At 41.3% G+C, this 22,195-nt stretch overlaps 1 protein-coding gene and 1 long non-coding RNA gene across 9 annotated transcripts in view; one reads left to right on the top strand and one right to left on the bottom strand.

Moving 5' to 3' along the window:
• PDSS2 (decaprenyl diphosphate synthase subunit 2) overlaps positions 1-22,195 on the top strand; it is a 125,955-nt gene that overhangs the window by 95,547 nt on the left and 8,213 nt on the right. For 5 of the 8 annotated variants that reach the window (XM_053289809.1, XM_053289664.1, XM_053289375.1 and 2 more), the window contains 4 exons: positions 3,388-3,561; positions 9,380-9,511; positions 11,518-11,553; positions 21,115-22,134. In XM_053289809.1, coding sequence (XP_053145784.1) covers positions 3,388-3,561; positions 9,380-9,511; positions 11,518-11,553; positions 21,115-21,273 — 501 coding nt within the window. In that variant the 3' untranslated portion in view covers positions 21,274-22,134. Of the gene's footprint in view, positions 1-3,387; positions 3,562-9,379; positions 9,512-11,517; positions 11,554-14,004; positions 14,451-17,403; positions 17,430-21,114; positions 22,135-22,195 lie in introns of those variants that run through there. The other 3 variants (XM_053289516.1, XM_053289435.1, XM_053289727.1) reach the window with 3 other exon arrangements.
• On the bottom strand, positions 373-21,187 carry LOC128342730 (uncharacterized). Its single transcript, XR_008315141.1, has 3 exons — positions 20,472-21,187; positions 9,132-9,233; positions 373-664 (listed from the first exon to the last, which is right to left on the bottom strand). It is a non-coding gene; the product is annotated as an uncharacterized LOC128342730 (long non-coding RNA).

Here is a 22,195-nt window from a genome sequence, read left to right as displayed (position 1 = left end):
AGCCACAAGGGAGCAAGATTAGAGCTGAATGGAGGGATTTTGTTTCATTCCTTACCAATTTCATGATAGATAATACCTTGCTAGAAAATTATAGTGTCATGCAGATTTAGTTTGTTCTTGTTCCTATGTAATTTAATTGAAGTAACTCACTGGGACAGGATTGTTTTGATGACATCGTTGTTGGTTTGTTTAACTGCCTTCTGGCTCAACCTGAAAGCAGTGACAAAATGCATCCTAGGTTTTAGTCCTCTTCCAGCCATTGATCTTTGTTGCTCCCCTTAGTTTTCTTAAGCTCCTTGAGGTGGCAGAGAGACAAGGAAGGAAGGTCCGTTTGTACAAAAGACAGGGAAAGCTACCTTTAGAAATAGATTTGTTAGCCTAATAACTGTGTTCAGGACGCTTGGGGTCTTGACGACTATAATAGTTAATATAATGTGGAATATGCAGCTCAAGTAACAACTTAAGGATATTTGTCAAAAATACATTGGAGGTCTTAAATGAAAATTTATATTTAGGTTGTAGCAATGCCCTTCATACTGTATATTCATTCATGCAGGCCAGATTGTTCCAGTGAAGAATCCCTTCTCTGAATCTGTGTATAATCTGTTAATTCTTCTGGATCTGTTTGGGTACAGTGTCTTTCACTTGGAATCCTGATAGAATACTGTAAGAGTCAATAGAATGGACATTAGCATTAATCAAACTAATTAAAAACTTTGCTTTTTAATCTGACTTAAACATTTTGAATTCCATGATATTTGCATGACATTTATTTTGTCATTTAGTAAGTAAACTTTATTTGTTTTGACCATCTCAGTGACATCAGCAAGTAGTATGAAATATAGTTCAAGTGGATAATCATCACATTATCCTCAAATAATTTTTTATATCCACATATTTCAGTGACAGTAAAAGAGGTCACCTCTCCAATTCTGTTAGCCACAAGAACTTCAACTGACCAATGAGCAATTTTACAAAGAAGTCTTCTTACCTCCTGGAGAAAAAATGGATGTCCCATTGATTACAATGGGACTACAAACAGACAAACATCTGCCACACAATACACCAGATATAACTGTAGTCGAGAAGAAAGAAAAACAAGTCAAAATAATCAACATAGCAATACCAGGGGATAGCAGAATAGAAGAAAAAGAAATAGAAAAAATCACCAAATACAAAGATCTACAATTAGAAATTGAAAGGCTGTGGCAGAAAAAGACCCAAATAATCCCAGTGGTCATTGGTGCCCTGGGTGCAGTCCCAAAAGACCTTGAAGAGCACCTCAACACCATAGGGGCCACAGAAATCACCATCAGCCAATTACAAAAAGCAACTTTACTGGGAACAGCCTATATTCTGCGACGATATCTATAACAACAGCAACAACATTGACAATAAAATTCAGCCATCCCAGGTCCTTGGGAAGGACTCGATGTCTGGATAAAACAAACCAGTCAATAACACCTGTCTGACTGTGTATTATTATTATTATTATTATTATTATTATTATTAAATGTTGGAAAGGCTTTCCAACCTTTGTGTAAAATCTTTGAAGTAGCATCCTTGACTCTTTCTGTAGTGCCTCCTACTGGTGAGTTTCACATTTTGCTCAGCATATGTAGACTCATATTTAATAGATTGGAACTGCATATTTCATCTCCACCTCATGCAGAAGCTTGTCACTCAGTGGCAGAGCCCATGCTTTGCACGCAGAAGATGCCTGGTTCAATCTTCGGCAACTCCACTTAAAGAATCTTGGGCCTCAGGGCTCTGGAGACCTCTGCCTGTGTCTTTGCAGAGCCACTGCCACTGGGCATAAACAGTGTTGTGCTAAATAGACCAATGGTCTGACTAGGCAACTGGAGAGAGAAAGAGAAATCCCAGCCACTGCTTCTTCTCTTCAGAGTAGCATTGGAATGGGATCATATGCAAGGGGAGATAAGAAGAGAAGTGCTTAACTTTTCCTTTACCCATTTATTTTCTCCTTCAATTTCTTCCCTCCCATATATGCTTTCCCCCCAGGTAAGAGTCTAGACTTTTATTTACAAGTCCTTTGTTTTATGTTCATTTCAGAGCCTGCACTTAGAATAATAGGTCAGTAATTAGTTGTTAGTGGTTATAATACAATTTATTTATTTATTTATTAGAAGCATTTAATATACCACCCACTCCAAAGACTCCGGGCAGTGTACAATGGCATGTTAATAAGGTAACATTAAAAATTGCAATCAAAATTACATTAAAAATAGCAAACTAAAATAGGTAATGGAAAGGAAACAAAGTAGACTACAGGGCAAATGCCCGGTAGAAAAGAAAGGTCTTCAGGAAAGATTTAAAGACCGGTAAAGAGGGGGCTAGACAAATTCGAAGGGGAAGAGAATTCCAAAGAAGTGGGGCAGCAACCAAAAAAGCCCTTTCGCGTGTCCTAGAACTCCGAACCTCTCTGAAATCAGGGACCAACAAAAGGGCCATCTGAAATGATCTAACAGGATGGGATGTAACTGGATGGGAGATGTGATTCTGTAGATAAACAGGCGCCAAGCCCCACAAGGCTTTGAAGGTAAGAACCAGGACTTTGAATTGAATTTGGAAGTGAATGGGTAACCAGTGCAGCGACTGCAGGAGATGTGTTACCCTGTCATATCTTTTGGCACCCATAAGTAGGCGAGCCGCTGCATTCTGAACCCGCTGAAGCTTCCTGGTCATCTTCAAAGGTAGCCCTAGGTAAAGCATGTTACAGTAATCTAAGCGGGAGATGACAGTGGCATGAGTCACTTTCATTAGCCCATCAAGATAAGCGCATAATTGGCGAACCAGATGAAGCTGGGCAAATGCACTTCTAGCCGCAGCCTCCACCTGTTGTTCAAGCAGGAGGTGCAAGTCCAAAAGAACCCCTCAAGGAACAGACAGGCTCCTTTGGGGGCAGCGCCACCCCATCCAAAAAAAGGTTTGGATCCAACTGTTGGCTGGTATGAGGGCTGAATAAGAGCAGCTCAGTCTTAGTGGGGTTTAGTCTGAGCTTATTTTGAATCATCCAGTTCTTAACAGCTTCCAGACATTGAGCAAGCACAGAAAGCACAATGACTTGATCATTCAGATATACAGATTGATAAAAATTGCGGCAATCAACATTTGGTTTGGTTTGTGGATTATAGTGGTGGGAGAATTAAATCCAGTAAATTGGTGCCAGTGATGTGTGTAGTACAGCAGCTAAAAAGATTTCAAACTGTTTTGTTTGTATAATTCTTATCACCTATGTTGGAAAATTACCTGCAGAAGTTACTGTTCCCGCATGGCATTTAAAATTATATTAAGTGTGGCTACATTTCTGTACCTAATCTTACCTTGATTTTTAAAAATCATACTTTCTTTCCTTTTCATTTCCAGGAAAATGGTCTTACAGATGATATTGGAATATCAACTTGGAAAGAACAAGTTTTCCTATCCCATAGCGCCTTGCTGGCAAAGAGCTGCCAAGCTGCAATGGAACTGGCAAAACATGATGCAGGGATCCAGAAGATGGCATTTAAGTATGGAAAGCATATGTCTATTAGTCATAAGGTATGCTTCCTCCCTTCCTCCAGCAGTTCAATGTTGAATCAAGTTGTTGCTGTTCATTCTGTTGTGCTTCTGTTCTGTGGATCGCATGGGATTTTTAAAAATCACATTCAGTTGTAGGCATTCTGATTAAAGAACTGCTTGTGGAAACAAAGTTTTAAACATGTCATAATGTGTTCATTTGTGTTTTATATAACTTCTGTACATCATGAAGAATCCAGTCCTTAAAATGGATATTATGTATCCTCTTTTAACTAGGCAAAGGAGTCTAGTTAATCACTTTCAGAGTGATAATTCTCTTATACAGGTGGACCTCCCTATACATGGACCCAACATCCATGATTTTGCATATCCGCGATCGGGTAATTAACACCCAACCTTGGCATACATGAAAAAACCTGGCAGATAAGGGGTTAATCCCACATATCTGTGCATTGGGGGTGGCAAGAAATGACCTCAGATGTGATTTCCGCTGCCATTTGGGGGAGGAGAGTCAATTTATGGCTCATTTGTTTAAAATAAAAACAAATTTCCAAGGAATTCCTGGGTATTTGAGATAGGGGGGCATCCTTGGACTCCTGATGGCCCATGGAGCACCGTAGGGTACTTCATTTGGCCCGTTTTTAGCCTACTTTCCAGTAGGCTTATGAGATCACCCGGCATCCTATGTGTGCGTCCGTGTGTCCTCCCCTATCAACTTCACAACGCTTGGAACAATATGAACCAAATCAGGTACAGTTGTAGGGTCACATAGGAACACCTCAATGGCGTAGTTTGTAATGATATCCACCACAGTCCAAGATGGCGGACGCGTAAACCTTTGAGGTGCAAGTGGGCTAACTTGTGAACCACCTAATCGATTTGAACCAAAGTTGGTACAGATGTAGGGACACATAGGAATGCCCAAATGGTTTGGTGTGTGATGATGTTATCCACTCCAATTCAAGATGGTGGCCACATGAACATCTGAGACGCAAGCGGGCTAATCTGCTAACCTATTTGAACCAGATTGGGTACAGTTGCAGTGAGTGACACACATGGACACCTCAATGGCATAGCTTCTGATGATGTCACACATGCTAATTTTATCTATCTATTAATCAGATTTGTACACCGCCCTAAACTTTCATCTCTGGGAGGTTAACAATAGCATAAAACAAGTTAAAACGTATACAAAACCTTAAAACAATTTAACAATTTCAAAATTACCCACAAATTAAAATGTGGTGGACACACAAATCTTTGAGGTGCAAGTGGGCTAACTTGTGAACCACTTAACCGATTTGAACCAAATTTGCTGCAGCTGTAGGGACACATAGGGACACCTCAACGGTAAAGATTGTGACATTGTCATCCACCTCAATTCAAGAATGTGGACACTTAAACTTTTGAGGCACAAGTGCACTAACTTGTGGACAGACTAACCAATCAGAACCAAATTTGCTACAGCTGACTAGGGATGCCCCAATGGTGTAGTTTGTGATGATGTCTCCCACTCTGATCCAAGATGGCGGATGCATAAACATTTGAGGCACAAGTGCACTAACCTGAGGACTGTCTAACCAATTTGACTCAGATTTGGAACAGCTGTAGTGAATGACACACAGGAACACCTTAATGGTGCAGTGATGACATCCACCCCAATCCAAGATAGTGGACACATGATCATTTGAGGCGCAAGAGATCTAACTTGTGGACCTTGATTTGCACCAAATTTAGTCCAGATGTAGATACAGTGAAAGGAAAATAGGCTGATTAGTTCTTACTAGAACAACTTGTTTGCATTTGGGGAATACTTTGGGGTTTGGGGTTGTTGTTTTTTTAATGTCTAGGAACTGAACCCCCATGATCTCATAGACTTTATACCTCATTACCTACGGTTTTGTTACCCACGGTAATATGTGGGAACAGAACCCCCACGGATATTGAGATACAGCTGTATTCAGCAGGGGAAAGCAACTACCCTATTCAACCCCAGACACTCTAGTGTCTGGTTGCTGGTGTCTTGCTTGTGTTTCTTCTTAGACTGTGAGCCTTTGGGAACACAAGAAACATCTTGTTAACTGCTTTGAGAACATTTCATAGAAAAACACTATATAAATAGCAGCAGCAGCTCACATTTGGGCTGATTTGGATTCCACTATTTCTGCAGGGCCAGGTAGAAGAGTGTCCAGTAATCCCTCTTGCAGGATTAGATTGGATCAATTTCAGTTTTTGACTCCTGAGGATGTGGACAAGCTGCTTGGAGCAGTGTGGCCTGTCACCTGTTCGTTGTATCTTTGTCCAATATGGCTGATTTTATCTTGAAGGGAGGTGGTAGGAGCTGGCCTAGGGGATATTATTATTACCTCACTCAAGGAGGGCAGGATGCCATCTTGTTTGAAGGTGGTTAGACCCCTTCTTAGGAAGCTCACTTTTGACCCCTTGGTGATGGATAATTATAGGCCAATCTCCAACCTTCCATGGTTAGGTAAGATGATTCAGAGTGTGGTGGCTGACCAGCACCAAGTGGTCTTGGAGAAAACTGATTGTCTAGATCCATTTCAAACTGTCTTTAGAGCGGACTGTGGGGTTAAGATGGCCTTGGTTGGCCTGATAGATGACCTTCACCAGGGAATTGACAGGAAATGTGACTCTGCTGGTTCCTTTGGATCTCTCAGCAGCTTTCAATACCATTGACATGGTATCCTTCTGGGTCGCCTGAGGGATTTAGGGATAGGAACTACTGTTTTAAAGTGGTTCTGCTCCTATGTCTCTGGTAGATTTCAGATAGTGGTGCTTGGTGACAGATGCTCTTCAAAACGGGAGCTACTATATGGAGTCCCTCAGGGCTCCATTCTGTCGCCATTGCTTTTTAATGTCTACATGAAACCGCTGAATGAGGTCATCAGGAGATTTGGTGCTGGGTATTATCAATATGCTGATGACACCCAAGTCTATTTCTCCTTGTCATCAATATCAGGAAATTATGTTAGCCCCTTAAATGCCTGCCTATAGGCAGTAATGGCCTGGATGAGGGATAATAAACTGAAGTGAATCCAAGCAAGATGGAGGTGTTCATTGGGATCATAAACTGCAAAATGGAATAGAACCTCCTGTTCTAGACAAGGTTGCACACTCCCAGAAAGAACAGGTTCATAGCTTGGGGGTGCTCTTGGACCCGGGTCTCACCCTGGTGCATCAGGCTGAAGCTGTGTCCAGGAACTATTTTTACCAGCTGCGATTGCTTTGACAACTCCGCCCGTTCCTTGGGATGAATGACCTGAAAACAGTGGTACACCAGCTGGTAACCTCCAGGTTGGGCTACTGCAATGCACTCTGTGTACAGCTGTCTTTGTATGTTGTCCAGAAACTTCAGTTAGTTCAAAACCGTAGATGTTGATAGAAAGGAAGCGCCCAGGCCAGGGGAGAGCATAACGTTGGCTCCTGTAGAAACCAGCAATGGCCAGTGAAGATTGTTGGGGCAGACTCTCCCCCATCTTCCCAGGAGTACTGAAAGACCTGTGTGCCTTGAGAGGAAGGCAAGAAAGGAGGCACCCAGGTGAGCAAGCTGTTGTCCTCAGCTCCTGAAAAGACCAACAGCCTGGGACAATGTTTTATTACTGTTATGCAATTTCCTTGTTTTAATATTGTAAACCGCTTTGGGTGCCTTTGTCAAGGCAGAAAGGTGGTATAAAAAAAGCAACTAATCTATATTATTAATTCTCCTGGGTGTGCCTTAGAATGTGCGTCCCGGCGCACGCCTGATTGGCTGAGGCGCACCCAGGAGGCAAGTGAGCGGCGGGCCCAGCCCAGCCATGGAGGCAAGCGGCGGCGGGCCTGGCCACGGAGTTGGGCAGCAGAAGGAGGGAGGGCAAGAGAGAGGAGGGAGGGGTGGAGGGCAAGAGAGTGGGGCGGTAGGTTAGGGAAGAATAGCCGGCCCCAAAGAGCACACAGATGCTCTGTGCGGGTTGGCTAGTAAATAAATAAAATGTGGCAGCCAGATTGATCTCTGGGGTACCCTGGAGATACTACTTTATGCCTGTTTTTAAACAGTTGCACTGGCTGCTGATGTGTTTCTGGGCAAAGTGCTGGTTATTAACTTTAAAGCCCTGAATGACTTAGGTCTGGGTTACCTGAGAGAGCACCTTTCTCTACAAGATCCCTAGTGCTCATTGAGATCATCTGTCTTGGGAGTGCCACCGGTTCATCTGGTGGCAACCAGGGATAAGGGCCTTCTCTGTTGTCACCCCTAGGTTGTGGAACAGACTCCCTGTGATAGGATTATCTTCCTTGGAGGCCTTCAGAAGAACCTTAAAGGCCCATCTTTTTACCCTGGCTCTTAATGACATGTAGTTTTAATTTTCATCCCCTTTTAAATGGTTTTTTATTGTAATTGTTATGCATTTTTTGTTTTAGTGTAAACCGCCCTGAGCCACTTTTGGATGGGCAGTATATAAATCGAATAGATAGATAAAATAATCAACTATAAAGCACAGAATAAAAATCTTTAAAAGCATAAATGAAATCCATACAAAATTAATCCTCGCCATATAAATCTAGCCTCAAAGGAGAGGTTTTGCAACAGCAGTTTGGAAACAACTATAAAATTTACAGTCTTCCTTCTTTTTTCTTCTTAATTCAAGCTCTCCCTATATATATTCTGCTTCCTGGGGCATCTAATGCAGTGTCCAGAGAACTTGCATTCTTACCTCTGTAGCCTTTAGATTCCTGAAAGTTGCTCATTAATTTTGGAGACTGCCATGCTGGAATGCCACTATTTGCTCTATTGATTGAGTCTGGGAGCCAGAAGGAAAGGCAGCCAAATAGTAGTGGTAGCTGTAGCAAAAGGCAGCTTGGGATAGATGGGGTGTCTTGTTCTCTCCCTGTTGCTATCTGCTAGTGGTTTAGCTGCTCAGCTATAGCTAACCAAGCTGAAACGCTTCACAGTACACACACGCGCCCCCCCCCCATTTCCCAAAAGATCCCTCTGATCACGCAAGGGGTGTCCACCCCTCATTTTGATAAACTCTGAACTAGAAGAATAGAGCAAATATATTCACACTGGAAATGGTTGCTTTCGAATTTTGGATTAGAGATTATATTTAACGTAGGAATTGTTTGCTTATGCTTTTTAGAATCCACACTCTTCTGCTGGAGAATCTGCTGATATTTTTGGATTTGAACTAGATGAGAGAGTCAGGAATGGATAACTCCTGAGTACAGGTAGACCCCGTTATCCGCGGGGGTTCCGTTCTCAGCTGAAACTGTGTATAGCAAAACCACAGATAACAAGGCATTAAACAATGGGAATTGGGCGGTTAGGTACCTAGAGCCGAAAAACGGAAGTAATATGGGAAAGTTTCCTACAGTGTTCTACAGGTCTCCAGCTGCCTAGCAATGCCCTGCAAAATCCATAATGTCACAATTTTCCCATGAAAAGTCATGGGGGAATCTTTTTTGCTTAAAAAAAAAAAAGAGCCACAAAATGGTTCTGTGCCACAAAATAGTGGCCAGAAATGAGCTCGGAGGTCATTTCCAGCCATCTAGGAACCACAGATATGTGATTTAAAACCCTTTCCCCCAGTGTATACCAAGTTCTGGTGTCAGTTGCCTTATCGCGGATATGCAGAACTGTAGATGTCGTGACGGTGAGAAACGAGGTCCTCCTATCTTGTGTGTTGGCTGAAGGTCTCCTGAAAAACAGAGTTTTCTTTGTAGGTGCAGGAATACTATTCAGATTAAAAACAAAAAGCTGTTGATGTGCAGCAGTCAATTAAATGGATCGCACTGTGAAGAGCTACCTCTATTTAACAAAAATATTTGACCTTTCTACTTTTAGCTAAATGTTGACATTCAGCCATTTGTTAAAGAAAGTTCTAATGATTCTGCGGCCTTCAGTTTCAATTCTGCTCCTGTAGTCCTACATCAAGAGTTCATTGGAAGAGAAGCCTGGCTTAAGCAGATTAAAGAGGTAGGTAAAACTCATTGCTTTTACCCAGCAGATTGGTGCCAAATCTAACATTTATAAAAGATTGTTTTGCTTTTGTGTTTTTACAAGTTAGCTTCAATAGAAATAACTCAGAAATGAAGATTACAGTATGTAACTTCCATATATATATAGATATAAATGTAAATATACTAGAACACTTATTGTGACCACTTATCAAAATACATGGGGTAGCATCAACAGTTTTCCGTAGTCTGGAACAGGAGTCTTTAATCTGGAGTCAGATCTGCAACTGTAGATGCTACTCATTGTATTGGGCTCCACTGAGTCTCTCTGTTCTTTGTATTAGATGAGTGAAGAAATCTATTAAAATATCCAAGCATTCTCTTCCACTAAAACAAATAAAATAATAGTTCTAGTTTTTCAACAAAATTCCTTCTATGTGCAGAGAACAGAAAAGGCAGAGGGAAGGAACTGCTCATGTATATATGATTACAACTCAAAACACAGCTTTCTGGACTAATTTTAGGCTACTAGCTTTGATATTCTCTTTGATGTTATGATTGCTGTCCCTTCTAAAAGTGCTAACTTGGTACAAGTCTTTATCTGTCCTAACGTTTGTTTAATTGTTTGATAGATTAAGTGCCATCAAGTCGGTGTCAACTCTTAACTCTTTATTCAGTAGATGCTTTAAACTATAGCCAGAACTCTTTAAGGATTGGCCTTTTGTGGCATTAAATGGTTTGATTTTATATGTTACCACTAGGGATGTGCATGGAACTGGTGGGGCTGGTTCGACGGCAGGGGGGAGTGCAGCTTTAAGGGTGGGGGAGGATGCACTTACACTCCCCCTGCATTTTCCCCACCGGCACCTGGTTTTCTAAACGTCCATCAGGGCAGCAGCATACCACCCTGCTGCCCCGTTCGCTACTTTTCCCGGAGGTACCCAGAAGTAGTAGACGCGAGTACTGCTTCCGGGTACATCCGGAAAACGTAGTGAATGGGGCAGCAGGGAGGTATGCTGCCACCCCGATGGACGTTTAGAAAACTGGGCGCCAGTGGGGGAAATGCAGGGGGAGTGTAAGTGCATCCTCCCCCACCCTTAAAGCTGCACTCCCCCCCTGCCGTCGAACCGGCCTCCGCCGATTCCGTGCACATCCCTAGTATTAACATATATAATCAAATCATTTAACGCCACAGAAGGCCAATCCTTAAAGAGTTCTGGCTATAGTTCTGCATCCTCCCCCACCCTTAGAGCTGAACACACACACACCCCGCCACTGAACCAGTAAAACCACCCACTGTTCGAACCGGTTCAAAGGCCCATAAAGGGCCTCCGAACCGGTTCTGTGCACATCCCTAATTACCACCATGAATGAAATCCCTGTTGTATGGGGTAGATTTGTTGGAGTTGTGATTGTGCTATAGCTTACTTCTAACTCTTTGATAGTTTTCTTAATATTGTTTTTTGCTTCTGTGTTGAATTCCATTCTTGAACCACAGTCTCAAGCCACATTTTCAACCGTGGAAGGTTTTATACTAGTGCATAAAGCATTTGCCTGTTGCTTAGAAACCTGGGTCTATCTCTTTGTTTTAAGTATCCACTTAAGTTGTGGGCTATATTCAAATGGTAAATACTATTTTGTTTGTAAGCTATCCTTTTGATAGTTGAACAACTCACATTTCTGATAACCATTCTGCAATTTGTTTTATGCCATGGTCCCACCACAGAGCAACCCTGCCCCCCACCTTCCCTACAGGCACAGGAAGGAGTTTGGCCAGTGAAACGACTGATTTGAACCAGCTCGCATGAGCATGGCATTTTGCTCTCCCGTTCCCTCTTTCTTTTTTCTGTTCTGAATAAGACTGCTAGTATAAGGTTTTATCAAGCACATGACAGCCACATGTGGCCTTCAGGCTAATTCTAGAAGAAAAATGGTTTGGAATATGCAGCCTGTATTTTTACCTGCTTGTGCAACAGCAGACTTTGCAAATGAAACAATTTTAAATTTCTTCTTCTTGTTTTTAAGGCACATGGTAAAGGAAACTTAATAGACTATACCAAGGTAAGTACATATTTTATTTATTTATTTTATTTATTTAACATATTTATATACCACCCCAGACTTGCATCTCTGGACAGTTTGCAATTTAAAATCATTTAAACATTAAAATCATTAACATTAAAGTCAGTTAAAACCCAACATTAAAAGTCTTTAAACTATAAATCTAATTAAAAGTCTGGGTGAATAACTATGTCTTCAGTGCCTTTTAAAAGTTGCCAGATATGGGGAGGCTCTTATTTCAACAGGGAGCGCATTCCAAAGCCCAGGGGCAGCAGTGGAGAAGACCCGTCCCTGAGTAGCCACCAGATGAGCTGGTGGCAACCACAGACTCCTCTTAAAGCCATCCAGGTTGTTGGCCAGATTACAGATTACTGCTATAATCCCAAATTATGTGGGTTCACATGCACATGCAGAATGTTGGGGTGTTTGATTAATAGTGCTGTGTTGTAATCTGACAACATCTTTAATAGTTGTATTGCTCCCAATTGGATATTCAAACACATCATGGGTTTGAGGGGTTTTCTTTAGATCATCTTTACTTGTGCCAAGATCAAAGGACTAACCAATTCCCAGGTTTCATTTGGGAACAACATTTGTATTTGTCACTGGCTTAGAACAAGTAACTTGCACTAAAGACAATCTGGAAAAATTCTTTATAATGAAATTCGGTTTTGTCTCCTGCAGAGGCCACATCTTTGAGGCCTGGATATCCCCACAGTTAAGAGCATTGATGGAATTCCCAGTGCCTTACAGCTCAATCCATTGTGCTGAGAGATCTTGCAAGTTCCATTTCCCCAGGCTCCCCAGCAGTAATGGGCACTTGATGTCCAGGGCTTAAATGTGAAGCCTCTTCATTGGCTAGCAGCAGGGATCGCTGGCACTGGGACAAATCCTTCATGGCCTGAACTGTGGAAGTATGGACTCTGCCTATAATGCAGGCGTGGGGAGGACAATCTAGAATTTGCCATTATGGAGCACCCAATTACAAATGTCAGTACAATTTCCTAGAATGTAGGCAATCATCTGGTAGCTGCACACCCATAAAGAGTGAGTGAACAAGGTGCGGCAATCCTGGACTAAACACCCCATCTGATAGTATTTCGATACACAAGCAAGTTTAAGTTTGACTCTTCCTCCCGATCTCAGTGCAGAGCTGATTTGCGTTTGAAAGGAAAGTAAATTCCTGCTTCCTCTTACCCACTATGCCCACCCCCATATATCCTTTTTCTGTAGTCAGTCTTCATTATTTCAGAAAGCCCATTTTAGATGCTTCTATTAGAAGCCATTTACTCACAAGCAGTTAATCAGTCTGGTAATGCTCCAGTCTTACATTGTAGAGTGTGGCTACCACATGCAGACAAATTATTGATCCATTATGAAGATGTTTAATGCCCTGTTCCAAGAGGGGAAATGTCCCCACTCTACTATTCAAAGACTAAAGAAGCAGTGGAAGAGAAGCCCTGTGGTCAGGTGCATAAGGAGAAGGATCCGTGCTAGAATTGTTCCTCTGAGAGATAATGTCAGCAGCTTTTGTACTGCATGAGATGCATTTGTGAAAATGTAATAGAAAGCTGGATAGGGTCACATGTAAGGGAAATAGCAAGGGATTCTTGCAAATGTCATGGTATGATAAAAACAAATACAGCAAAAGTGGAGGGGATCGGATTCACAAAATATCTTAGCCACTTTTAGATGTTAAGATCTGTAGATTCTGCCTCCTATTCTTTACACACCCACTGAAGCCTGAACAAGGCCACTGCCTTTCAGTCATAGGTGTGGGGACCCTGTTCAATTGATGTTCAATAAGCAGGCCAGAGCCTGCCACCTACCCTACATGCATTCAGTGAACACACAGATCATAACATCTGAAAATGGCTCTTGAATTGCAAGCACCTACTATTCGAAGAGTTCTACCCCACAGGAGTTTCTGGCCTACATGTTGTACAGGCTTACACTGTACATCGGCCCACACTGACATCTAAGACCAAAGTTTCCAATACAGATTGCATTCCCAAAGTGCAGTGCGCAACTTTAGATATTTGCACAATTGTGCTCTTGCACAAGACTGGCTATAAATAGCAGAGTCTAGCTGGCAGGGTCAGCCCTTCATATACTCAAAATAAATTTCCAGGTTCAAATTTTCTCAGATCCAAAGTTAACTGTGCAAACTCTAATAAGTACGTTTCTCATACCACAGTGCTATCTGGCAGTGGAAACATGTCTAGGGTGTGTGTCTTACCCTTGCATTTAATTTGCTGGCAAGGCTTTTGTTGTTGTTTGTGCACTAGAATTGCAGTGAATCCCTCTTGAATGACTAGCTTTGAAAAGACCCTGCATCCTGCTTCATGTATCTGACTTTTTTAGTCATGCCAGAATTGGTTGGCCACTGCTGCTTGCTTTGTTTGTGATGTAACTGAGTACACTGAAAAGCTAAAAATGAATTTCCTGCAGAATTCAAATTGAAGAAGCGATTGTGTGCAAGAGACAAATTGTACAATACGGAGAGAAGTTATTGTTTTGATATTAACATTTTCAGTTATGGTGAGTTGTCAATAGCCATTTTCTGTTTGAAAAGCCAATCTTATTCATTGGGATCAGAATAAAAGAATTTTGCATAAGTGATCCAGCAAGTTATCCAGAACAGCAAGGGGTGCAGAGGGCTTATCTAAGAATCCTTTTGGCTGCCACAGTCTTAGGTACATCAGCATTACCCTTTGCATATGGACTTCCAGTGGGGTTACAACTTGACAGGTAGAATATGGAAGTTCTGGTAGTAGAAGCCACAAGCTGTGCTTTTGTGCATCCGTAGGATTAGAATGTCAAGCTAAGATCAAACACTTGGCTTAGAAGGAAGTAACCAGGAAAACAACTAGTCTTACAAATAATACTTAAATAGGTTGCCAGTCATTTTCTTTGTTTCTGATTTCTTTCTGGGGTGGGGGGGGGATGGAGGAGGATATCTCAAATATAAATATTGTTCTGGCATAATTTCATACCACCCTAAATAACATGTTCCCATAATTGTTTCTGGCTGGTAGCATCTACTCTTAACAAATAATGGTTGAGGTCTGGACTAATGACATGCCAACAAAAGAGCAGTTTTTGTCATGCAAGAGAGAAGGGGCAATTTTTGGCAATTTCTCCCTTCCCACTGTAGCCACCTATTCCTCCCAAAAATACATCCCTAACTGTTGGGTGACTCTCAGAGACACATTTTTGGGAGGTGCATGCAGCTACAGGGTGAAGGGAGAAACTCTCTTCTGCTAGTGCATCTTTAATCTGGATGTCAGTTGGCCTTATTGACCTTCTGGGGTGGGGGCGGTTACTTTCCAGCTTTGCATTCTGTTACCCTAGTGGAGTAAGCAAAATTTCTAATTTTGTATTATAATACAAAATTTGTATTATAATACAAAATTATAATGGGCTACATAATAAAGAAAATTAATCAGAGTGTACCATAGAAATTAAATGGACACATTAGCCGATGCAGATTCCAGATGGTGTTACTTGGAGACTGTTGCTCCTCAAAGCAAGAGCTTTTGTATGGAGTTTTGCTGGGCTCCATACTGTCCCCAATGCTTTTTAATATCTACATGAAATAACTGGGAGAGATCATCAGGATATTTTGCGCAGGTGTTATCAGTATGCTAATAGCACCCAAATCTATTTCCCCATATCAGCTTAATCAGGAAATAGCATAACCTCCCTGAATGCCTGTCTGCAGGTGGTAATGGACAGGATGAAGGATAACAAACTGAGACTGAATCCAAATCTGCTTATTGTCTGGGATTCAAGAAACAATTTAGGTCTGCCTGTTCTGGACTAGGATTACACTTCCTCAGAAGTAGCAAGTATGCAGTCTGGGAATACTTATGGACTCCCACTTCTCTCAGGCCTCTCAGATTAAAGCAGTGGCCATGAGTGCTTTTTCCCCAGCTTCAGCTGATATGCCAGCTCTGCCTGTTTCTTGAGATGAAGGAGCTTAAAACAGTAGGGCATATGCTGGTAACCTCCAGACTGGACGACTTCATTGCTCTCTCTGCCTTTGTACATAGCCTGGAAACTGCAATTGGTTTAGAATGTGGCAGCCAGATTGGTCTCCAGGGCATCCCAAAGAGACCATATAACTCCTATATTTAAAAAAAACTATGCTGGCTGCCAGTATGTTTCCAGGCAAAATACAAAATGCTGGCTATTACCTATAAAGCCCTGGGCTTGGGCCTAGGATATTTAAGATAACATCTTCCCCACTGCATCTTGAGATCATTTGAGAATATTCATCTACCATTGTCAACGGTGGCTACTCAGGGATGGCCTTCTCCATAGCCACTCTAGGACCTTGGAGTGTGATCCCTGTCAAAATAAGAGCTTCCCCATCTCTAATGGCCTTTACAAAAAAATAAAGATACACTTTCTCAACCAAACTTTTAATTAGATTTGCAAACTGTTTTTAAACTGTTTTTATGTTTTAATTCCTGTATTATATTTTATTCTGCAAGCTGCCTGGAGATACAAGTTTGGGATGGTCTATAAATATGCATAATAAGCTTTCAGTGGGACTACTCTGAGTAATTTTCTTTATATCAGCCAATATCTTTCCAGTTCTGTGCTTTGCCAGGAAAAGCTGTGCTATAGTAGCCAAAAGACATAAAAAGCACTTACATGATTGTCCAGCTGCCATTTTAAAAGGAAGTAGTAGTAAATATGTGCACCACAAACACCGGTCGAATGTATAACAACTAATGCTAAAACATTCTGATGGCAATAGTGGAAAAGTAAATCTATTCACTATGAAGTATATTGGCTGCATTTCAAGGTAACGTTTTTGTAGTCTAAATATCAGCACTTAAGGAGGCAGAAGGTTCCCCGCAAGAGAAAACAAATTTAGAAATGCAAGCACATAACATTGCAGACACTGAATGCATTAGTTAGTTTCTTGACCACAAATCAATTTAAGGTTGCTTTTTTTTTTCCTAAGCAAGTTATGAGGGTAGATATTGGATGCCCTTTTAAGAACAGGGCAGCCACTTTTATGTATGAAAGCTTAGAACCAGGTGAGAGCAGGGCTCTTGGTCTATGGGGTTCATGTAGGGAATGTTTGATTTGCATGAAAACAGGATCTCAGATGAGAGCAGAGAAACCATAGGGCTGTGGGGTTTTATGCTTGGAGTATGGCTTTTTGACTGTATTACTCTGGTGGTAGGCTTGATTGCAACTGGGTGGCACATCAGGGCTATAGATAGCTGGACGGTAGTGAGCTTATATGAGATAATTTACCCCCATGGGTTTGTTTTCCTTGGTTTGGTAGGTGTTAGGCTGTCATGGATTGATGCTTCATATTGGTGGCAGAAGAGACATTTGGAACCACCAATTCAAATTGTACAAATAAGAGGAAGTTTGGGAGGTGGAAGAGGAAATTGGTTTGCAAAAGTAAGAAGAGTTAGTTTGGGGCTGTGCCTCTTCTCTGCCCTCCTAACAATTTGGGGAAATGCTACAAGAGCCTTGCTCAAAGTGTCTACTAGTGGCTCTGAAATTATCTTCTTTAGAACTGGGAGTGGAGCCAATCGGAGGCTCACCACCACCACTTCCTCACCTTGTCAGTTCATTTTAAACACTCATAAAACTTTTGGTAGTTATTGCTGCCACCATGTTTTGTGTTAGGCTCAAAAAATTCTCTTACAAAAACCTCCCAAAATATCTTTACGCATTACAAAAGTATTGATTGGTTGTATTTCAAAAGAATGTGATATACACAAGAAAAGAAGGTAGTTTAAAATCTGTCTAAAATGCAGGCTATCTTTGTCGAAGATGGGAGAGGCAGTGTACATATGTATTTGTGTGTAATTGCAGGATTCTAGGATAGTCCTCTTCAAAAGGTAATACCCTGATCATAGAAGGCCAGCCAGCAGCCTCTGTGATGGCCCGGCACATGTCTTCTAAAGGGAACAAAGAAGCAAAGAAGAGCAGAAATTTTACTGCATGGCCAGCAAGTTCAACTGACCTGAAAATGTTCCAGGTCCTATCCTCTGAAAGGCAGCCTTGCTGTTGGAAGGTGACCACAGATTGCTGTGAAGTGAACCAGTGAATAGCTGCCAAGTCCTCATAGATGCTATATGAGAGAGGGCTTGTGAGGGGTAAAGGCCAACCAGGAAAGAGTAAGGCATGAATTATGCCATGCACTAGAACTTAGGGAAACCTGCTTAGCAACAGACAAGAGAATCTGCAAAATACTTTCTGATAAGGCTTAATGAGAGGGAAAATCTGATATATCTGCTCTTTATGGCACTCATGGAATAAAGTGAACATACACTTTATGTTCACTGTGGCAGACAATCAGTGGGGATTGGGGCCTTAGAAAAATTGAATCTGGAAGGGTTGAATCGGGCAAACTGCAGTCAGGCCAAGATGAGCCACATTCTTCATACCTTTCTGTGGCACTTGATCTTTCCACCACTGAGGTTTAGAAAATATTCAAATGTTTCTTATTTAGGCACGCATTCTGAAGAGTTTTATTTTAGGCATTAGATTGTGGTGGCTAGACAGCTCTCATAGTTCCTTTTTTGCTGCTGTTTTATTTGGTTTTATAATTTTGTTTTATGAGTTTACAGGTAAGCATCCAAACGAATGCTATGCTGGCACTACACTGGAGGAGCAACTTTTGTCAATCTCCCCATCCCTCTGAAGCCCACTGTACCTCCCAAAACTATGCCCCCAAGAATTGCATGACCCTCAGGGACATATTTTCAGAAGGCATAGTGGGCTTCAGAGGGAAGAGATGACTGGCGAAAATAACCCCACCCCCATATCATCAGCATAGCGTTAATCTGGATGTCATCCACAGTTTATATCAGCCATCTTGGTTTATTTTTAAAATGAGGCAGAGTATAACCAGATAAGAACACGGCCTATCTTAATCCAAGGGTGTTTAGGAAGAGTAATGATGAATATCTCAAGTTTCTAAGGAATACAGAGTTACATAGTCTGTAACTGGCCCTAACCCCTGCTCTGAATGTGATCATTTCTAAGAATGGCATCCCTAATGACTGTCTATGACCTCCTTAGAAGTGATATCTTTAACACCATTTGATATCTTTCGTCCTGCATTCATTGAAACATCAGAAGTGTGTTGCAGAGTTTGAGCACCTGCTAATAGCACAAACTCACACAAAAGACACATTTGTGTATTTTAAAGTGGCCATTTCTCACTTGGCCCCATCTATCCAGGATGGTGTCGTAGGCTTTAGAAACTTGGAGAGAAATGCTTAATTAATGGTGCAGTGCACTTGCAAATCATAACAGTGCTAAGTAATGTGGGAAATAAAAAATTTATGAATTGGGACACAATCACTAAAGTGCCGTGCTGTGCTATAAACTGATTTCATTCTCAAATATATATAATGCATTCACTTAAGTTGCATGTTTAGATAAGAATAATCATTAATTATATATAAAAGGAACTCCTTACATAAAATAGATAGCTCTCACAGCTATGTTCTGGTTCTCAAGTCATTTTCAGATCTTTAGAGCCATTTTTCTAGTAAAGCATATTATTTAAATATTGCAAGACAATTTCCTTTACAGCCTTTTAATTTAAACGTATACATAGATATCTCTGTGTCTTCCTAAGAGTTTCCATATACCAAGATGACAGCCCATTTATTTAGCTCATCCTCTGTTTTGTCATGGGGTAACTTTAAAGCCAAAGTGAGGAGAGTTCCTCCCTGATAATTAAGGAATCTTTCCCTTCTGTTCAGTCCCAGTCGTCAGTTCAGGTTAACTGATGTGTAAGCAAACATACCTGTACATCAGGGCTTCAAAAAGCAGGGGAAGAAACACATTGTCTTATTAGCAGAGTTGTGAGGCATTCTCCTTTCCCTTGTGTTCTGTACACTGAAGAGCTAGTATGCATAACGGTGTGTTGCCTGATATTCCAATATCTAGTCAGGCACAGAAGTACATTGCACCTTGATAGGTAAAGAAGCAACCTAGTGCATCCATTCAATATAGTGATTCCATTCCTACGTTAGAGAATGACAAATAAGGCACAATGTAGGCAAAGCTAAGCACTTTAAATCCCCTTATTTCAACTGAAAGTATAAACCGCATGCTTCTCCTTCTCTAGTTCTATCAGTGGAAATTGAAAGTGCACAACATTTGCTGTGTCATGGCCATAACCAAATTCAAATCCAGTGACTGTTGTTTAGGATAACCTCAAACCAACAATTTGGGGGAGGAGAGCTGATCTTGTGGTAAAGGTAGAGCGTGCCATCAAGTTGGTGTCGACTCCTGGCGACCACAAAGCCCTGTGGTTATCTTTGGTAGAAGACAAGAGGAGTTTACCATTGCCATCTCCCGCGCAGTATGAGACGATGCCTTTCAGCATCTTCCTATATTGCTGCTGCCCAATATAGGTGTTTCCCATAGTCTGGGAAACACATTGGCAGAGATTCAAACTGGCAACCTCTGGCTTGCTAGTCAAGTCATTTCCCTGCTGTGCCATTAGGTGTAGCAAGTATGAATTGTTGCCCTTGCTAAGCAGGGTCTGCCTGGTTTGTATTTGAATGGGGGACTACATGTGTGAGCACTGTAAGATATTCCCTTAGGGCTGGAGTCACTCTGGGAAGAGTGTCTGCAAACTTACATGCAGAAGGTCTCAGGTTCCCTCCGTGGCAGCTCCAAGATAGGGCTGGGAGAAACTCTTGCCTGCAACCCTGGAGAAGTCACTGCCAGTCTGTGTACACTAAGCTAAATGGGCCAATGGTCTGACTCTGTAGAAGTCCTCCTATGTTCCTATATAATTTATGTTACAATCTCTTTAATTCTCTAGAACTGTGCAGTAGTTGGTGGTAAAAATCTTCCTGTGAACAATATGCTAAATTTGTTGCTGTATAGTACATATTGATTTCAATTGCCCTCACCTTGAGACCCATGTTATTTTCCCCCTTGGAATAAACGAAGATGGCAGACTAGCAGTGTTTGGTGGATCACCCGCATGGGCTGAAATCAACAGTAGCCTATTTGCCTCCTGATTAATGGTATTAAAGTTAGAGAGTAGAGAGAATGGTATTCCAGAGTAAAGGGGCTATAGATTGCAATGATCATAGAAAGTTCATTTTGAAATGTATATTCCAGATCTAAATGTACAGTGTATAAACAGAATAAAATACATTGCTAAATCATATATCTATATTTAGATATAGATATAGAACATTAACAAATGAATGTCCATATCCATCTGCTTTGTTGTGAAAATCAGTACAAAAATGTACATGAATTTGTTATAAGATCATTCATTGGACAAAATCATATTGAGTAATGATCGCATGTAGGAGTATCTGAAAGCCTTCTATGTACTTATATTCATCTTTCAGGGAACCTTGAGTTATCAATACGTGATTAATAATTTAAATTGATTGAGGTGTTCCATTGTTTAGAGAGTACTAGTGCTTTTTAGGGTGGTGAATTATTATTTTTAGTTTATAATCCGTAATGTTTTCTTAGCATTCTGTGTGCAGTTATTTCTATCAAAATTGATGATATTGTGCATGTGTTTCCTCACAGTTGCAAGATGCAATCAAGGCTGGCAAAGGTGTGACTTCAGCTATTGACCTATGTCGTTTCCATGGAAACACAGCACTGGAGGCTCTGGAGTGCTTCCCTCCCTCTGAGGCCAGATCTGCTTTAGAAAACATTGTTTATGCTGTGACAAGATTTTCGTGATATACTTTGGGTGGGGGGGAGAAACTGTTGTTCATTTGCAGAAATGAGTGGAACAGATAATAGTTGCAAGAGTTTAAATTTGCCATTGCCAAGAATCTAAATGTGTTAGTGGCTTTTAAAAATGTGTTTCTGTTCCACTCACCACATTCCCGAGCGAACACATATTCTTCGGAACTGCTACAAACAAAATTAGGGAAAAAAGGTCAAACAGTTTTCACTTGTCATGCCAGAAGCACACTTGAGGCTGTACCAGTAGAAATAATTAATGAGACTTGCTTCTGTGACCTCAGCAAATGGACAGGAAATAAGTCCTTATTGATTGGACATAGCCAGGGATGGCGCCAGTGTGGTGGCCTGTGGTTTCCCTGCACTAGAGAAGGCAGAGGGGGGTGTGAAGCTGCAGGTGTCAGGAGGAGGCTTTCTAACTCTGCCAGAGAGAGGGCTGTTTAAATCCAGAATTAATGTACCCATTTATCAACAGGAAGGGCAGCTTGATGAATTAGCGGGGGAAAGGAGAGAATCTTTTCTCTGACTTCATGTCGCTATGTCTTCTCACACTGTGTTTTATGTATTTAAACATACAATTTTTCTGTTCCTAATGTGTTGAGTACTTGAAAGAGTTGCTGAAGAAGCATGTCAGCTTTATGATTTTCATGTGGTTCTTTCTAAAACAACCATTTTGAATATGTTGCATGTAAAGTCTTCAACTTGGTTCAGAGAATGGGGTTTAAAACTTCAGGAGGGTGAAATATTTGCTTTATTTAATGTGCCATTTTTCCAACGGAACGTGCTCTAAATATTCCTAGATTTATTGAAATCTTTTTTATTCAAGCCAAATAAATGCTTCTTCATAAGATTCTACATTAATCTTCTGGCATAAAGAACTGAGGTATAGTTCTCTCTTTCTCCCCCCACCTCTCCT

Source organism: Hemicordylus capensis, chromosome 1 (genome assembly GCF_027244095.1).
Source record: "Hemicordylus capensis ecotype Gifberg chromosome 1, rHemCap1.1.pri, whole genome shotgun sequence".
In the NCBI taxonomy this organism is placed as follows: domain Eukaryota; kingdom Metazoa; phylum Chordata; class Lepidosauria; order Squamata; family Cordylidae; genus Hemicordylus; species Hemicordylus capensis.
The sequence above is the reverse complement of the archived record's forward strand: the minus strand, read 5'-3'. Positions and strand labels throughout refer to the sequence as shown.